An 18,666-nucleotide genomic window follows, 5' to 3' on the forward strand; every position below is an offset into this window, starting at 1 on the left:
CAAAATGAAAGGTATAAACAAGCTGTATTCTTCTTTTGTCAACAGCTGTACCTCCAAGCCTCTAAATAACTTGCCATGTTACTAACTCAGGAGGACAGCAGCAATGTGATGGGTACCAAGACAGCTGTCCAAGGAAGTTCAGGCAGCTTCAGCCCACACAACATCCTGCAGCACTTCCAAAAACTCTAAGAGCAATTTGGTACCTTTATTTCCCAAATTCAGGACAAATGTATCCTATAACATAATTTACTCCCATGGAATCTAGGCAGTTAAATTCACTAGAGTCCTTCAGTTAAGAAAATGCTTTATCAACCATATTTCTCAACGAGAAATAGATTCCTTGCTATGAAGAAAAATCTTTTCGGCAATTACTGAAATTTTCCTGAACAATGCTTCAAGGCAAAGGGGAAGCTTTAAATCAAATTTGGCTGGACTAAAAATGTCTCTGATGGAGATTTTATTTTTACATTACGTTGGTGGCTATTCAATACAGCCACATCAGCTGCTCATCGTGGGAGATTTTGAATACTTTGGTAATACACAAATAAATAGTCACCATAATTTAAGGTTCCCGAGGTTCCTGGGGAAGCACCTGTTGGGAAGAATGTACCATATCAAGTTAAATCAGCAGCTACCCAAGATAATCTTGATCATACGCATCTTTAAAATGCAATATTGTTTAATTACTTTGGTAAACAAAGTTAGATAAGGTATGCTCAACGCCTGTCCTTTCTTCCTTTGTAACTGTAGTCAAATTTGCAAATCAGGCCTGGACCCTCACCTTTATGCTAACATCTCCACACCTTGTAAGATGTCTGGAGGAATGCAAAGGTGTCCTCAAAGTTTGAGGAGGATCCAGTTGGTACAGATACTGCTGAAGGCAGCCACAGAGCTGTCTTGCAGTGGTCGAAGGTGTATCAAGCTTCGACAAAAAAAAAAAAAAAAAAGCATCAGATAAATCCTCAGCAAGCAGCACTGCACATTCTCCAGTCAGTCACAAAGCAGCCTGAAAAAGCTTCCAGAATTAAAGAAGAGCATCAAGACTACTGACATTACCCTTGGAGTCTTTCCAACCTGCAAGACTAGGCTGCCTTAGTCAAATTTACAGGGTACAGATCTGCCGTGTAACAAAAGATATCACTAATAAACTGTTCAGCTTTCACTATGTTCATGTTTGGAATTCAAAATAAATCTCGGTATTGAAAAGAAGGAATTCAACACACACCTGATAAGCAAACATTTCTCAAATAATATGCATGCAAATTTAGCATAGATTACAAACCATGCAATAAGTGATTCAGTATTCTGTCAATATCTAGACCTGAGAATACAAGAAAACAGAATTCTATGGTTTGTTTTCTAAATATCTTCTCAAGGAGGGGAGGGAAAAAAAAGACTAAGTAGCCACAATTATTTTTCAACTAGAAGCTAGGAAAAATAAGCCATCAAAAGACCTCCGTCACTCCTCCTTTAAAGCCTTTATTAAAATATAACACTGCCTAAAAACATCTAAAGATATGTGCACTACCTTTGGATTCCCGTTCAACATCATGTCTTAAGTTTAAGACCTGATTACACAGCTTTTAACAAACCAACTGTATTTTGGTACAGTTTAAGCTAAATTAGCGGGCACCCAAAATAAATGTTACCACTGTGTGGTGGTGCTTAAATCAACTAATGCTCCTTTTCTTTACCATTTTATTTTGTACGTACATATACTGGAATTATTTTTATTATGATAATATTCCCTATTAGTTGCATACCTATATATTTGAGTGTACCCTTTAACCATATTTTTAAGTCAGGTGTCTGTACCTATGAAGCCACTGGCTTCATTCATTATCCTCTTGTAAAGATTAACCAAGCAAATACTGATTGCATAATTATATCTATTCTATGTGCATTGGAGCCCAAGAACACTGACTTTTTTCCCCGCACCACACCAAGTCATTCTCCACGTTTTCCTTTCTTGGGACTACTTAACAGTTATTCAAGTATATCTCTTACTTAAGTTAGAAAGTTACAGTCAAAAGAAGTCAAATTCAAATGGCAGCCTGCGGAGAGAAGGGCTCTCCCTATGAAAGCTTTTAACCAGAATATTGCATATATAAAGCACAATTAAGGCTGTGTAGCACTCCTCAATGCCATAAATAAGAATTACTTTCAGATGATATTTTTTTGTAGAATCTCCTGTCTGGAGATTTACACCTAGCTATTTGGGGTGCATAGGTGACTTACTTAGCACATCCATTTCAAAAGGTTCTCTGAATTCCAGTACTCCTGCCAGATACAGCATGCAGCTGGTAGAGACTTGAGCTTCTCGAGCAATACAGTGTGTTCTGTGTAACATTACACTTGATGAGAAAAGTCAGTTTATGAATGAATCACTGGTATTGTATACGTGTATGTACCTTAAATAGGTCTGTACAAGTTTCTGAATGGGACAATAAATAAAGGAGAACACCAGAGCTGAATAGGTAACTAAGATGCAAAAGCAAGTTTACATCTATGTGACGTGGTCCTAAAAAGCTTTTTCAAAGAATGTGTCATCTTACAAAAAAATAAAATCAAATTTCTTAAAAAATTACCTTGTAGGCATATACTTTCTGGACATTTTTGCTAAACAGAGATTTGGGAAAAGTTTTAGAAATGCAGAAAAACATACATTCACTACCAAAGTTTTAAGTATTAGCAGTGTTGGGGGGAGGGAAAGTTCATTGTGGGTTTTTTGTTTCTTTCTTTGCTTTTTAAATACTCTTCTGAACTTTATGCAAACACAGCTCACAGCATAAGAAGGATGAGGTGTTACTGCCTGCTCTGCTGTTTGGTTGCTTTGTTTACCTTAGTGTTACAATTTCGGGAAAGAGGAGACAAGCTGAGCCTTATGTCTACTGTGTTTACCTTAGTAAACTTCTTGCAGTTTAACATGTTTCACATCTAGACCTAATCTTTTCCACCACATTTCCTTCCCAAATTGATTATCTTCATCTTACAGCAGCAATAAAACTCTGCCAAACATCTGTTAACTAACACTTAAACTCAAAACATTTCGTACCATCCCTTCCTTATCCTTCACAATTCCTGGATTCTATTCCCACTAAGTCCCATTGCCAATTCCCAGATAACTTTCTGCAGTTTCATTTCCACTCTCTTACCCTGCTTGACAGTCACTCCAACTCAACATCACATTTTTTAAACTGCTTAAGTCAAAAGGCAGCAGGGCTCACTGTGATTCTGATTTCCTTTTATAACATTACAGTACATGCAATACTTACCATGAAACAGGAAAAGGAATTTAACCCTTACACACCAAGAAAAAAAAATCTAAAGCAAAGCTAAAACTGAAGCCTGACAAAGTGTCTTTTGAGGTTAGCAAGGCTTTCCAAATGTTTGGGATGAATTCAAAATACCCAGTTAGTTTTCCCAGTTTCAACTAATTAAACTATAAAAATATTAATTCAGACATCGATCTAAGTTGCACTGTACAAGTTTAAAATTGCCATATTTTAGTACCATTAAACAAGAGAAGGCCAAAGATAGCAATATGACCAGAACGAGCCAGAGCAGCAAGGTGCAACTGAGTACATTCAGTGGATAAATCTGTACTGATAACATTTTTAGAATGGAAACCACTTTGCACTTTCTGCACTCTTAGTGTCTGCAAGCTGTTCTTACAATCAGAGCAATAAGTGCTAGACATGGCAAGTTCCTACTTTGCTCAGTCACTCTGTAGTTCCCATATTAACCTGGTAGCACTGGACGCAAACCAAAAGGGCCTTTCGTCGGGGAGATGCCGCGGACGATGCAGTCAAACAGAAAGCTGATCTGCTCTCCTTCAGCACAAGAGAGGAAGAAAACACCAGCCCCTGCAAGAAAGAACATACATGTGTTTTTCACCTGGATACACTAGAAATACGTTTAGTTGAAGCCATTTGCTATGTAGCAATCAAAACTGCATACAGTGCAAGTCATGAAAAGAAATCAATGAAAAAAAGAAAGGGGGGGGAAAAAGAGTTCAGCATATATACAGTCAGGAAAATATACAATTTCAATAGATAACTAATAATTTATGCTAATTTTCTGCAACTCAGGCAGTTAGAGCAATGCCAAAATGCAAGCCATATGCTTAACAGCTGTCTGTGTCTCTTATTCTCGTTTACCCCTAGAATTTGTAGACTCAATCTTAGCTATCCAAGTGTCATGGTTATGAAAGTGTCTTCATTGAAATGATCCACGCTAATTCTGCTTTTACCAAACTTTATCAAAGAAGAGCTTTTTATATCCCCTATAGAGGTCAGGGTTTGGTTATATTGTTAGATTATAATATAAATTTTCCCACTTATTTAAACAGCCTAGACTAAGTCCTGTGTACCTATTATTAAACAGAATGTAACATGACTCCACAGGCTGTCATCAGATCTTTACCCTTAGCTCTATTCTGATATTTTGCTTTCCATTCATTAAGAATAGCCCCCAGCAAAATTAGAATGAGAATCACTAAATAAACAAACAAGTTTTGAGCCACATGATATACAACTATGGGGACAACACACAAAACTAAAAGTGTTCCATGTAACAATTGATTTGAGAATTTTCACCCCAGGTCCTGCTTGGAACAGAAAAGCAGCACAGTTGACCTTTTCAATGAACTGAAGGCATTGGGCAAAATACCCTCCATCCCAAGTAACCAGTGAGATTTGTATATAGAGATTTTAAGAAATGCTGTCAGTTCACCAGAGCCAAGTACACTACAAAACCAGACCACCACATCAACAGAGTTTTATATGTAGCTTTCCTAATAGCCCTTAGTCTGGCCATAAATTTGACTTCTGTTCATTTCTCTAGCTTATTCTGAGTTGAATGGCTACTTTTGTCTATTTTAGTTAAAGCAGCAGCACTGATCTTGACCAGAATGCTCGCACCCCTATCACATCCCACACATATGCAACTCTTATCCAACAGGCTTTTCTGCATTTCACTCAAGCAATGGATCTGCTTGACAAAGGGCTACTGGATTCAAACAAAGTAGGGGAGGGAGGTGGAAGGTGAGGTAGATCACACATCAAATTAATTATTTTAGAAAATTAGATACAGCTGGCAAGCATAAACTGATCGCTTCAAGAGAAAGCACATTCTGCTCCATGCTGTTTTGTCACTCAGTTTATGTAAAACTGAAGTCCCTGCCTGCTCTGTTGAAATCTGTTCCAGACTACACTGTTTGAACCATCTCCTAATTTGATTTGTCACACCATCACTTTTGTTCCTCTTCAGATCTAACTGATCAACAGCATCCCACATTTTCTCACAGCAAATACACATGCAATGGCTTCAGTATCAAAAACCATCTAGGAGATTACAACAGTGATCACGCAATCTGAAGGTATGAAAGTTTCAGGTAATGACTCATGTACAGCCTAGTTACATTTCCCTCTCCAGAAGATGCCAAAGAGTCAGGGAACTGTATTAAAAGAAGTTGGGTGCAAAATTTGCATTCAGAAGGTATTTGAAATTCAGTTCTCTCTCTTAGCTATTTTCTCCTTCCCCCACTCGTTACAGAATGGTTTCCCTGATGTTTAAAGGCTGTGACTCTTCCCCTGTAAATCAGGCTGATGGCAAAGGACATGCCTTTCTTGAGGAAGCAGGGCAGCACAAAGCTCTGCAGGGTTCTGAGCACGACCTTCTTGTTCCATGAACAATAAGCAATCAAGATATGGAGACAACAGAGAACATTCATATCTCAGGCATAGTGATGGACTACAGCCTGATAATTCAGCAGAATCCTGCACATCCACGTTACCATTCAGGAAAAAAAGATACCTCCAACGTGTCTGTACATAAAGGTTACGTCTGGACCACTTGCTCTTCATTACTGTTGCAAAGAAATGGCTTACTTAAATTTTTAAGAGGCTCTACCTGCCTGTGACTTCAATGAAAACAAAGAAGTAAACATTTCCTGAAATTTACTTCCACTCAACTTGGCTAATGAATAATTTATGTGAAAAATTATTCCACATTCGGAAATCCAAAAAACAAACATGAAAGCTTTTATGTAACTTGTGAAAACAGCTTATGGACGTGTGCCCATGAGTACAAACGCAACATACATGTGTTCCCATCAAATATTTCTTTGAAGATTCTGTTATTCACACAGTCACCACAAACACTGGTCAGCTTTATGGGAAATGTTTTCTTCCTTGTTTTGTTAGACAGAACTAGAACGCAAAGAATGAAAGAAGTATAGGAGTCCTTGAAAAAATACATCAGAAGAGATGAATGAATAGTAAGGTTCAACTGAGTTGTTTTAAAAACATACATAAAAGCCAGCAATTGCATTTATTTTCTTCTTTCTTGAGAAGGATGATAAATTCACAACTAGAAATTGCACATGTCAGTGATGTGCTGGAATAGATTTGGTGCACAGGCATTTGGAAGTCCAGGAGTATGTGGTATACATCACTGTAATATCACGCAGCTGTTTACTAGACTGAAGAGCTCTCTCTCTCTTTATGGGGTGAGAGACTTGGTGAGAGATATTGCTTGAACTCAGTATAAAAAGAGTTTCCAACAATAGCAGACCAAAAGGAATATACTGTTTGTTCCTTTGAATGTACACATGCAGGTGATAGGAAGCAAAAAACAGCAGTCTATGGCAAGTGAAGTTTCTCAGCTCTCTCACGTATCAAGAAACACATCTCTTAAGAAAGAAGGAAACAGTAATATAATGTAGAAAAATAAAGTGGGACTCGTTCCAAAATACTTTCTAATTCTGGTCACCTGCAGCCAAAGAAAAGATTAATACATACTGAAAACTGGGTACACAAATGAGCAACTGCTGAGCTCTTACAGGGAAGACAAGACAGATGGGCTTGTTTAGCCTAGCAGAGAAACTGAGTGCATAAATAAAGGTTTTGTAGGTAATTGAGGAGGTAAGCATCAGGGAGAGGGAGAGAGAGAGATCATTATGCTAAAGAACAATGCCAGAATAACAACATCAGATGTAAGAGCAAAAAGTCAGTTTGGAAACCTCGTGAAAGGATTTTAAAGGATCACAGACATAAAAGGATCTACAGGACTCAAGATACACATTTGGATCCTTTTTAAAGGACTAGAGTCACAACAACATCAGTATTAAGTGTTGAGCTTTCAGAAATGGCTGACAGACACTCAGAAATCAGATTCTTTATTTTTGTATATCTCACCACCACAACTTCAAACACCACTTTAATCAATGGTAAACCAAGAAATGCAGAATATCTTCCTGAAACCTGAAGTGTTTCCCTTGAAAGAAAATACATCTAATTTTTTTCATCTTTATCACTTTGACGCATATTGCTGGGGAATACTCTTGATTACAGCAGCGTGGAAAACTACACAATACACCACCAGTCAAAAGCAGCACCCAGAAATTAGGATAAGCTCAAAGATGAGAGGGGACCCAAGTGAAGAACTTCAGCATAACAAGTAATTCAAATACTTCAAAGTTCCACAGCAAATCCATCAACTACAGAGCTTCCCATTTGTGTCATTCATTTACATTTCACATCCCACATTCTTTACACAACTGGCATCCTGGCCTATGAAATAGACCATCTAGGTTTCATGCAATGAAGAAAGCAACAGTTGATTGAAATTCTCAGAAATTGCATCAAATCTAGAACAAGTCACACAGGATCTGCAACAACTTAACTAAAGAATCTAAATGGAAGGCTATTTATATAGCCCATTACTTTCTTTCTGCTGTCAACAAGCGCTTCTCAGTAGGAAGCAAAGAAAAATTTGAAGTCCTGAAGGGTGAATGAGGCTAGGAAAAGGTTTCCCACTCTCATAACAGCATGACGACCAGAAGAAACACACAGAGCAACACAGCTACCTTGTCATCTTTTCTAGTGATGTTTCAGAGTGTCTTCTACAGCTAGGCAACTCAGAAAAAGATTCCAGTTTTGGCTTTGTTTTTTGAATGCTTACCTAGGGACCCAGAACATCTTCACTCCCACTTCCCAGAATCAGTCTGCAGGAGCATACTTTGGCCTGTTCAGGAAACTACTTGGAAGCATCCCAGGGTATCTGGTCCTGGAGAGAAGACGGATCCAGGAGAACTGGCTCATTTTCAAGGATCACCTCCTGCAATTTCAAGCCAAGCAGAGGTGGCAGGAAAGCCTACACAGAACTCCATGTTCAAACATAAAGAGGAAGCACACAGGTAGTAGAACTAGGGTGACCAAGATGATGCAGGAGAAATACAGACACACTGTCCAAGCGCGCAGGAATGAGGTTAGGAAAGCCAGTCTCTAGCAGGAGTTGAATTTGGGGAGAGGCGCAACAAGAAAAGCTTCTGCAAGTGTATCAGCAAAATAAGGGAAACTTCAGCCTACTGCTGAACTGGGTGGTGGATCTGGTGTCAAAGGACATGCAGAAGGCTTATACACTTTAACTCTTCTCCATTTGGGTCTTTACTGATAAGATCCAACTCCTCTGTCAGTAATCGCAGACCCTTGAAACCAGTGGGGAATCTGGAATGAGGAAGACTTTTGCTGGGTGAATAGGAGTGGGTTGAGGAATATTTAGACAGGTGGTGAGGGAGTTGGTCAATGTGATTGCAAGGCTACTCTTGATGGGCCTTATTTTCCAGAAAAGGACTGGGAAAATTAAAAAAAAATAAAAACAAAAGCAAATAGATGTTCAAGAAGGACAAGGAAACAACAGGCCAGGGGAGGTGATAGCACAAATAATCCTAGAAAGCATTTCCAAACACACCAAGAACAAGATGATTACTGGGAATAATCAGCATGGAATTTACAAAAAGGAAGAAATGTCTAAACAAACTGATATTCTTCTCTAATAAAATGACTAGCTTGGTGGATGAAGCAATAGATGTCTTTTGTTTTAACTTCAGGAAGGCTTTCAACACTATCTCCTATAAAATATCCACTGACAAAGTGATCAAGTGCAGACTAAACAAGTGGACAATAAAGCAGACTGAAAACTGGCTAAACTGCCAGGCCGAAAAGGTTATTATCAGTAGCACAAAGTCCAGCCAACTACTACTGGTGTATAGTGGAGCAAAATTTTGGGCCGATGATGTTTAACATCCTCATTCACCTGGATTGTGGCACAGAGTATACCTTCAACAAGTTTGCAGAAAGAAAACTGGGAGTAGCAGTTGATACACCAAGCTACAGGAAGAAGTTGCTCACAGAAGTTATGGAGTACTCATCCATAGAGACGTTCAAATCCTGAATGTGATCCTGGGCAAACTGCAGCAGCAAACTTACTCTCAGTAGGGGGCTTGAAGTAACTTCCAGAAGTTGTTTCCCAACTCAAACATTTTGTGATACTTAGGCACTGTTAGATCTAAACTTCGTTTCTTTCCAAACTCATTCATTACTTTCACACTGCAGCATAGAAGATTCATAATCAGCATTATAACGCTGCAGAGCAGACTAGCAGTGTATCATCAACACTTTAGTAACACAGAACGGCTACAGCAATTTCTCTGTACTAAAGCATCGATTTTTCCACAATAAATTGCAATGCTTTTATCTGTGTTATCAAACAGCTAAGGAAAAAACTAACACAGTTAACAACAAATATTAATCTAAATAACTAGACAGTTTTCAAAACTCAAGGATTTCTGTGAACTGATGATGCTTTATGTTCGAAGCACAAAATATTCTTTCAGATCAGTTAAAAGTGAACATAAATTTCTACTATATTAGCAATGCTTTAATATGTGTAATATATGTATTTTTTACAAAATCCAGTAAGAATAAGAAGACATTCCCTAGATACTGTAATGAAAATGAAATGTACAAACAGAAGGTGATCAACATTCACATACAAGCCACTGTACATCTTCAATACTACATAAAACTAGCTCGTCTTATTCACTGCACAGCTTCTAGTTAAGAAAACATACACCTTTAACAACATAACAAAAGCAATGCATAGAACTGTAGGGTGATACAATAGCAACTGAACCCATCCAGTTCCAATTATATATACAGATCATAACAAATAGTACATAGTCGATAACAGAGATCTACCCCATTTCATAATAAAACCAAGGAAGAGAAAAGATACTCACTAATTTCGGGCTGATCTAGATCCTATTAAAATGTACCTTCAATCTTTATTCCAATATCTTAAAGTGCCTTATTACTGAATACTCAGAATTTAGGCAGCCTCAGAACACTATGCAGAAGTGCTAGACTTGCATTTCTGGATGCACGCAACTATCTGATACCAAATGTAAACTGGACAAACACAAGACCTGGGTAAGCTGAACAAAGGAGCACGTACTGCACACCTCAAAGCAAGGTCTACAAGACTTTGTAGAAATCTGTGGTAAAGACACGTCCAAGCAGATGAGCCCAGCCACCAAATTTCTTGTTTTGATGGCTCAGCCACCAAATTTCTTGTTACTCTCCTCCTGCAATCCTCATGCAGGATTAGCAATAGGAGTATCAGTGATACTGATATCCTCAAGGAATCTTTCCAGGGAATAAAGTACTGAATACTAGACACATCTCCTTACTTGTACACACGTGTGCACAAAACTTGTGCACGCTCTGTGGCAATATATGCTAAACACTGTCACTCAGTGCTGAAGAGTCACTGAAAACAAGCATGAAAGAGAAAAGACCAACTGTTGTGGGGTTTTTGTTTAGTTGTTTGCTTTTTTTTTTTTTTTTAAAGGAGAACCTATGACCTAACATCCATCACTATTTTCTGCTACTCATTTCTGCTTGTGAATAGTCATTAATGTTATTTTCTTCCATACACTAGTGTATGTCTGCATAAAATACATACTTGAAATCTACAGATAACTCCATTTGCAATCAACTATGTACTCCAAAAATCAAGCTATTAATTGAAGGCCTTATTAGTAAAAAAAATTACTATCTTCTTTCTTTGGGGCACCCGCTTACATAAATATCTATTACACAAGTTATCAATCTGTTGCTAATATTACTTAAAGATTGCTTGGTATTTCTATTTCAGCTGTCTATACTTCTTAAAAACAAGTTTTCCCACAGTTAATGATTTCAGATTTCATTAGCTCAAGAACTGGTACTCTACACAAGCTTTCAGAAAGCACAGCTGTTCTGAAAGCACAAAGAACACCAAACTTACAAGTTAGGAAAGTTTCTCTCTGAAAGCATTCTGAATGCATAGCTTAAGATTTCTATTTTCAGTTAAGAATCCAGAAAGTGGATTCAAGTTACGTCTGCAAAGAAATGCACGCATTTAAATACAAAAATACAATATTTTATAACAAGTTATCTAGCTGACATTCTGAACTATACTACTAAGAAACAAGACTCTCCTGTTCTAGGCCTCACACAACTTCTTAACCAAAACACAATAATCTTAAATACAAGCATTTGTTTTCTTACAGACTACACCTATAACACATTCCTTCAGACAATGAAAACACCTCTCCAACCCCAACATAAAAATTAAGCAGTGAAGGACTTGAACTAGAATGTTCTGCAGTGCAATCCAGTGCCCTAGTTCAGAATTGAGGGTATGAATGTCAAGTCCATACTTACCACCTTAATAACTCAGCTCCGTACTTTTCAACAGACAAACCAATAAACTGTCATTACAAAACAGTCAACAGTAAAATGTCAAAGAATTGATTTTCTCTCCCTCTCAAAATTTCATTAGAATTCCAAAGGAATAATATTTTTTGGATTTCCACCAACTTGGAAACCTTTTAACTCAGGTAATTGAAGAAAACAATTATTTTCACATTTCAGCATGCAAATGTCACACAACTTGCCATCCAACTTGGCAGTAAACACATCCATTTCCACTCACAGACTGTCAATACAGCAAATTCTACTACTGAAGTTAAAATTCAGTGCTTTCAATTTATGTATATGATTGCATTAACCATCTTTCCAGCTCTCATATAGTTTTAAAGTGATAACATGAAAAGTCATAAGCATGACATCAGTGCAAGAGATTCTGCCTTAGTAGCTAAAGAGTACCTTAGCTTCTAGGCAACAGAAACTAGCTTGAGCTTGCTTTCTTTCATTTTGGCCTCATGAAACCTGTGGTTCTACAGCTTGACAAATCTAGAAGTTTCTAAAAGTAAGAAGTCCTCTCTATTGGATTTAGCAGCATTTACACAGTGAGAGCCTTGCTTCTACTTCAGTATCAATTTCCTTCTGCAGACAACAGAAAAAACCATAATTTAATAATCTGAACATTAACCATTTTGCTTCATCTCTCACATGACAGGCCTTAATCTTCATTACTTTATTCTTGCTCTGAGTCCACAAGCAACAACTTACTGAGCATCTTCTGGAGAGCCACATGGCAACGTTCAGCCATAGCTCCACATTTTTACTGAACGTGAGGGCTGAAGCAAGCAGAAACCTACTCAGCAGAATAGAACAACTGATGCGAAGGTGACTGTATGACAAAGCTGCATAGCTGTTTCCAGAATTTCCACATTGATTAAAAAAAAATAAAAATAAAAATTTACATTTCCACAAACAGTTTCAAACAACTTTTAGAAGACAGGTTCTACTTGTACTTACAGAAGCCACACCTTGTACCCCCTTCAAAGATGAATCCGTTTGGGACAGCTCCATATCGACGCAGATCTGAGAGTTTCCATTGCCCCATAACACTAGGGGGAAGGTCTTTTGCAAGGACGAGAATGTCATTGCAGAAATGCAGCGTAGCAGGCCCGCTCTCTAGTTTAGTGCCAGGTGCTACAAAAACTTGAAATCTATGAACTATCAAATAGGGAAGAAAAAAAGCATTACTGTAGAAAGCACAAGTAATATACCATAACTTACATAAGTCATTCTGCACAGCTGTGGTGTGTAGACTGACCCCTACCCACATCACAAGGCTAGGATGGGGATTCTAGGTAGAGCCCAGATAGTCCCATGTAAGCAGCTAATGTTTCAAGTTATTAGCTTGTAATGCTACAACTTAATGCTACGTTAATCCATCCAAACTCTTACAGAACAAACCCCATATCAAGTGAGTCAGTTATCCAGCCTCCTTCCATCCTTGCATCACAGTGATTTCTTTCTGTGTCCTCCTCCAAATAGCCTTTGCCCAGCCTTTCTGAATTGCATGCACACAGACACACAACTCAGTGTCCAACAAGCCCAGAAGTCAAGGCTCAAAGAAACAGGCAAGTTCTAACAAGAGGTCTGTCACTGACTTATTTAAAGCCTTTAATAATCTGCTTCACTCCCTTCCACACATTGTCTTCCCTAACAGTAAAATGAGGAAAATTACATTTTCCCACCTTTCTGACTCTTGTGAGCTGATGACACTAGATGCCCCGATATATAAATTGAGATAGAAATTAGTGATTCATTGGTAATGTACATTCTTTAGATGTCAGTTAACTCTTTATATTTCTCAGTCTAAACTTCAGAAGAGCTGGGGAAAGGGGAAGACACCTCACTCATTAAAATTTATGAAGTTCTTGCAACCAGATACACACACACAAATCTGTCCTGGCACAGAGAAGCATAAGGACTGTCACATTTTCAGATGCATCTTCAAGAAAACATGTAAATTTACATTTTTTGTTATCCATTTAATATCATTTAAACAGCTTCCTGCCTATGATATCTACAGGGTAACTTCCAGGTACTCTCATTTCTTATAATTATTCTTCCCTACCTCTTGCCTATGCTCCTTCGAGCATCATTAATTTCAACCAAGTCTGAGCCTTGTTTCTTGTTTAAACAGTTGCTATATTAGTTACCATCTTAGCGGTAAGTCAGCTCCTCACCTATGACGTACATTTGCAAAGTTTCCTACGGCTTCAGCAGAATTAGCCACAAAGTCATTTGAGTGAGATGTGTAAGGAGCCAGAGATAGATCTTTAAGCAATCACAGCTCTACTTACAGTAGTACTGCTAGGGAGCAAGTCAATAGACAGATAACGTTCCCTTCAATTCAATTACTTTATACAACCTAACAATAACGTAAAATATGAAAGAGATAGCAAAACCACCCTGACGAATAATATTCAGTAAAAAATATATCATTTGGCTAAGTCTGCACAGTTGACTTCAGAGGAACTTTGACATCAATTAAACTATAAGGAGTAGAAACATCACCATCCTTTCTGTATCATAAATGGAAGAAAGAACACAAGATGTTACAAGTTACCATAGCTGCCAAAACCTAAGAGCCACAACTCAGATTCCAGAATGCTGTCAGGAAACAGCGCACAAAACCAAAACAGAGGCAAATTCAGGTCTGGACATGAAGGTTTTGCCACATTCTCCTTTCCTGGTAACGTGTGTGTGTGACTTCTTCTAAAATTCTCCCCATGCATCTATTGTTTTGGCTGGGAGGGGGAAGGAATAAATAAAAGGCAAAAATGGAAACAAAGTCATCAACAATAAGGTACTTAGCTGAATACAACCACCAACAAGAAATACTGCTAGGGTTTTTAAATTTCCTTTGGGTAATCTTTTTCTCTTCACAACTACTCACTGACCTGCACTACGGTAACTTCCTCAGAATGAGCTGTGGACTTGAGCACACTCTTCTCGCAAATGGCCTACACCTCACTCACTTAATTCCGCTGCTTTCTCTAATCCTGAATGGTTTATTCCCTTGAGCTGCCCTGGGAATTACACTCACCTGACCTCCAAAAACAGAAAGAAAACACTGTGAACCCCAGTGAACTCCTTCCATTCTGTGGTCCTCACTCAACAGCATCAACTTGTTTCACTCTTTTATTTTTCTTTTTCTTCCTGCTTTCCAGACTCTGAGGTCATTTGCCCATGGCCTATTTTCAGCACCCAGCCATGTTACTTCCAATGCACACAAAGGCATCCTTACTAGTCTTTAAGAAAGAAAGACCAGTCACCAACTCCAGTTTATATAGTAGCCTCCTCTTTTTCTTTCTATCTACTCAGGCTAGATTCTATTGTTCCCTTACACTTAATTTCTTCACCTCCACCTGCACACCCCCCTCATCTGTCTCTGATCCAGAGCTACCTTCATCTCATAGACTCTATTCCTACCTTATTCATAGCTTTAATAAATTCCTCACTTCCTTTGAATTCCCTCCTACCACAACCGTAACTCTCACATTCAGATGAAGACCAAACATTCTCTTTATCCCAGCACTGAATCAATGCAAGATCATGAAAATCAGACCAACTCTGTCAAATTCAAATTCTCCTCCAGCTGTCATACATTTGTCCTAATTTGTCCTAAAGGACAAACCTATGCTGTAGAGAGATCCCAATACTAGTAAAGAAACAGAAGTGGAACACAAAACAGCCACACTGTCAGAGCGTATTCACTACTCCCTCTACATCTGCCTATGTTGTTCAGGGATCCCCTCTAACCTTTGCCCTTGTGCAAGGCTGATAGCTCCAAGTAATAAATCTGTGTCTCCATCCCTTTACCGCTACATTTTATAGTGTAAAATTCTCAGACCATCTTTGCATGTATATACTGAAAAGTAATGAGTCCACAGCTACAACAGATGGCAAAGCATATGTAACAAATGATTATGATAGCTAATGTGTCTTCCACACACCTACCCTCCTTCCCTAGTTATAACTAAACAGACATAAAAGCTACTATGGATTTTCAACATTATCACTCCTTCTTCATCACTATATACCTCACTAACCAAGAAAACAAAAATAAGATGTATGAGTAGATAACTGAAAAGACTTTATCTATTGTTATATTTTATTGAGAGATGTCTCTTCCTGAAAGGGGACACCAGCAACAATGTGAATTATCAAGTGCAACACCTGCTATGCTAATATACAGCTAACAAAATTGGAATCGAACAAGCCAGCTTCTAACCTGGGATCTACTTCTCTTAATTCAGGCTGTTTCTGAATCCTGTCATCCAAATCCCCAAGTAAATTGCATTACCAGAAGAACTAAGATCACTTTGCTTTATAGCTACACACTTTCAGTGGTTAAGTCAAAAACAAAGTAGTCTCGTTACTCATATGAGTGAGCCTCTTCCCTAGCTATACTTTTTAATTTGCATTTTAGTTATGGCTTTCTTTGATTTTTTCCTATCAAGGAGAAAAAAAAAAATAGGAAAAAAAGGGAGTATGAGAAGACAAAGGTTACCTTCCCCCAAACTGTAGCGGATTCGTACATCCCACGCATACATTGTTTCCTTGTTCTCAAATCCTAGCATCACAACTTGAGAAAGACAGATGATTGCAAGAGTGTGATTCAAGCCCTCATAGGACAGCCCAGGATCCAAGCCACAGATGTCTTCTAAGGTCACGCTGCTTCTCTCCTTGTGCCCTTTCGCTCGTTCAGATTTATCCTTGTACACCAGCATGAGCAAACAGTCTAAAAGAAGCAAAACTGTCAGAGATGATGAGGCAGAACAGAACACAACACGTTTGTACCAAAGCAAAGTACTAAGAAAAGTGCTAAGTACTAAGAAAAGACAACTGCAGGGTCAGTCTGATCAAGCCAATACTAGAACGCAGCCTCCTTCCCCCACCCAACCAGGTAGGCTGCAGTCCATGTTCAGAAAGCAGACATGTTTCAACAGTCATCTGTGGGATCAGAAATACGAAGGCAAGAAAAAAGTCTTCCCGATTACATTGCAAAAATACAATGATTTTTTGTATTGTCTCCCAAGTTTAGAAGGAACTGACTCATTAATTTTGAGCATTAGAAGCTGGAGTACGATAGCTACCCACATTACAAGTGCTAAGGACCGAGAGGCTATTGTCATCTTTATTTCCATGAGAACATACTGAACCACAAACGAAATTCTTACAGTAGTTCACAGATTACTCAACTACTAAATGGTGAGCAGACTGCCTGCACTGCCAGACATTGTGTCAGCTCAGGTTTCCTAGTGAAATGTTACACAGTAGCCATGCTCAATAATCATTATGTGCCACACCTCTATTTATTATTATTATCTTTAAACATGTCATCTTTTGTTTTTAGCCCCTTCCTGGACATGTTTACTATAAAGTAAATAAGCAAATAAGTAACTCAACCATCACGGTGCTCTAGGAAAAGCATGTTTCAAACAAAAAACAAAGGGAGCATGCCTTTTCCACCTTTTGCATATAATAACAAGAGCATTCATTTTCACCCAGATTCCCTTCCTACCGCACAGCACTGGGTTATAACCTGAACTAATGGTACACAGCAAAGCTGCAACATCCGCAGCTGCAGCTGACCTGCGTGCCACCAGGAGGAAGCCCCTGTGCACCATTTCATGAATGTTGGGGTGTGGTGCTTCAGCCCTGGCAAGGTGCCCTGCAGCGCTCAGCTGGGCAACAGCCTGGCAAAGCTCCAAAGAGGTGAAAAATGACTGAAAGACCCAATGCCTGCTAGCCAATGCTCTACATGCCCTCCCAATTGTTTTCTTGCACCTGTTAGCAAAAACAGCTGCCTCTATGATTCTGCTGTGCAGTTGTGTATCTGAAGAAAGAACTGCTATGGCATACAGACCAAGTGAAGCAAATCTTGGGGGAGGGGAGTTTCTGGTAGATCTGACTAATTTTGATAGAATGAAAACAGCATTTTTGAGGAATAACATCATCAGTAAGTTTTCTTTTAGAACTCCCCCATCTTTCCCCTTTACATTTGGTTACAAATCCAGGCCCGTATTGGCATGTCTGGATGTCGACTTTTACAATCTAGAGTTGCCCATTCATGGAGAGAAGTTGAACAAATGCAGTAACTAAAATACCAACATTTAACTGTAACAACCCAGTACCAAAGAGTTGGTCTAAAGAGCAAGAAACATTTGCTCTGTCATCTAGAAAGGGCTCTGTAATGGGTTCAGAAGCAATGCAGATCCACGTTTGGACAATAAGCAACAATTTGCCCTGGAAATAAATACTTCTGGGGCCGAATGGTTTTCCCGCTTAAAAAATAATAATAATAATAAAAAAAAAATTGGGAAACATGAAGCCTACTTTTCCCTCTCCAACATTAAAACATCAACTCTTCATAACATTTTCAGTTCTCCCTTGCAAACCGTGGAACTGAAGTTTTTAATTCAAGATGACATCTTATTTTTAAATTGAAACACTTTATGTCAAAACACAGAACAAAAATAACTACAGAGCTCACAATGGCAGCCTTTCACAGCCACCAATCACCCTGAAGAAGTAATTTCTAAAGCAAGCGTTTTAAACGGGAACTAAACTCTCGGCGTTCGTTACGGATCTCCTTCGATATCCTCTTTCTATTTCTGGCCGCCTGGCTCTCTGCCAGCTGAGCCCAGAAAGAAAATAAATATATATTTATATTTATTATTATTTATTTTTAAAGAAGAGCAACGACGGTTCGTGGAAACCTCCAGCCGAAGGGTCTCCCCCTGCAGCAGCGCACCCGACGGGGTGCCCCGTAAAGAGCTTTTCTCCCTTTCCCCGTGCCCCGCACCCTTCGGCGGGCGGAGGAGAGGCCCTCGGCCGCCGGCCTCCGTCCCTTTCCTCCCCTTCACTCCCAGGCACGGGGTCCCCTCCGCCCCGTTCCGTTCTTACCTGCCACCGGGGAGGGCTTGCGCAGCACCAGCCACCTACTCTTCCACTGCAACGAGAGGCAAAAGGACAGGGTTAGCCAGGGCCGGGCAGACAGGGCTCTATTCCTCTCGCGAGGAGGGGGCGACGGTCGGAGACCCCCGGCCCGTGCCTGCCGCGTAGCCGA

General features: G+C 39.1%; 1 protein-coding gene across 1 annotated transcript; it reads right to left on the reverse strand.

The window, feature by feature from the left end:
- Positions 1-695: 695 nt before the first annotated feature.
- Positions 696-18,666, reverse strand: LOC100539657 (protein Dok-7; the record flags this gene model as incomplete). Its single annotated transcript, XM_031553292.1, has 5 exons — positions 696-922; positions 3,747-3,866; positions 12,552-12,752; positions 16,105-16,335; positions 18,504-18,666. Coding segments are annotated over 5 exons (720 nt in total), but the record flags the coding sequence as incomplete, so codon positions are not given.

This window comes from Meleagris gallopavo, chromosome 4 (assembly GCF_000146605.3).
Source record: "Meleagris gallopavo isolate NT-WF06-2002-E0010 breed Aviagen turkey brand Nicholas breeding stock chromosome 4, Turkey_5.1, whole genome shotgun sequence".
Lineage (NCBI taxonomy): Eukaryota > Metazoa > Chordata > Aves > Galliformes > Phasianidae > Meleagris > Meleagris gallopavo.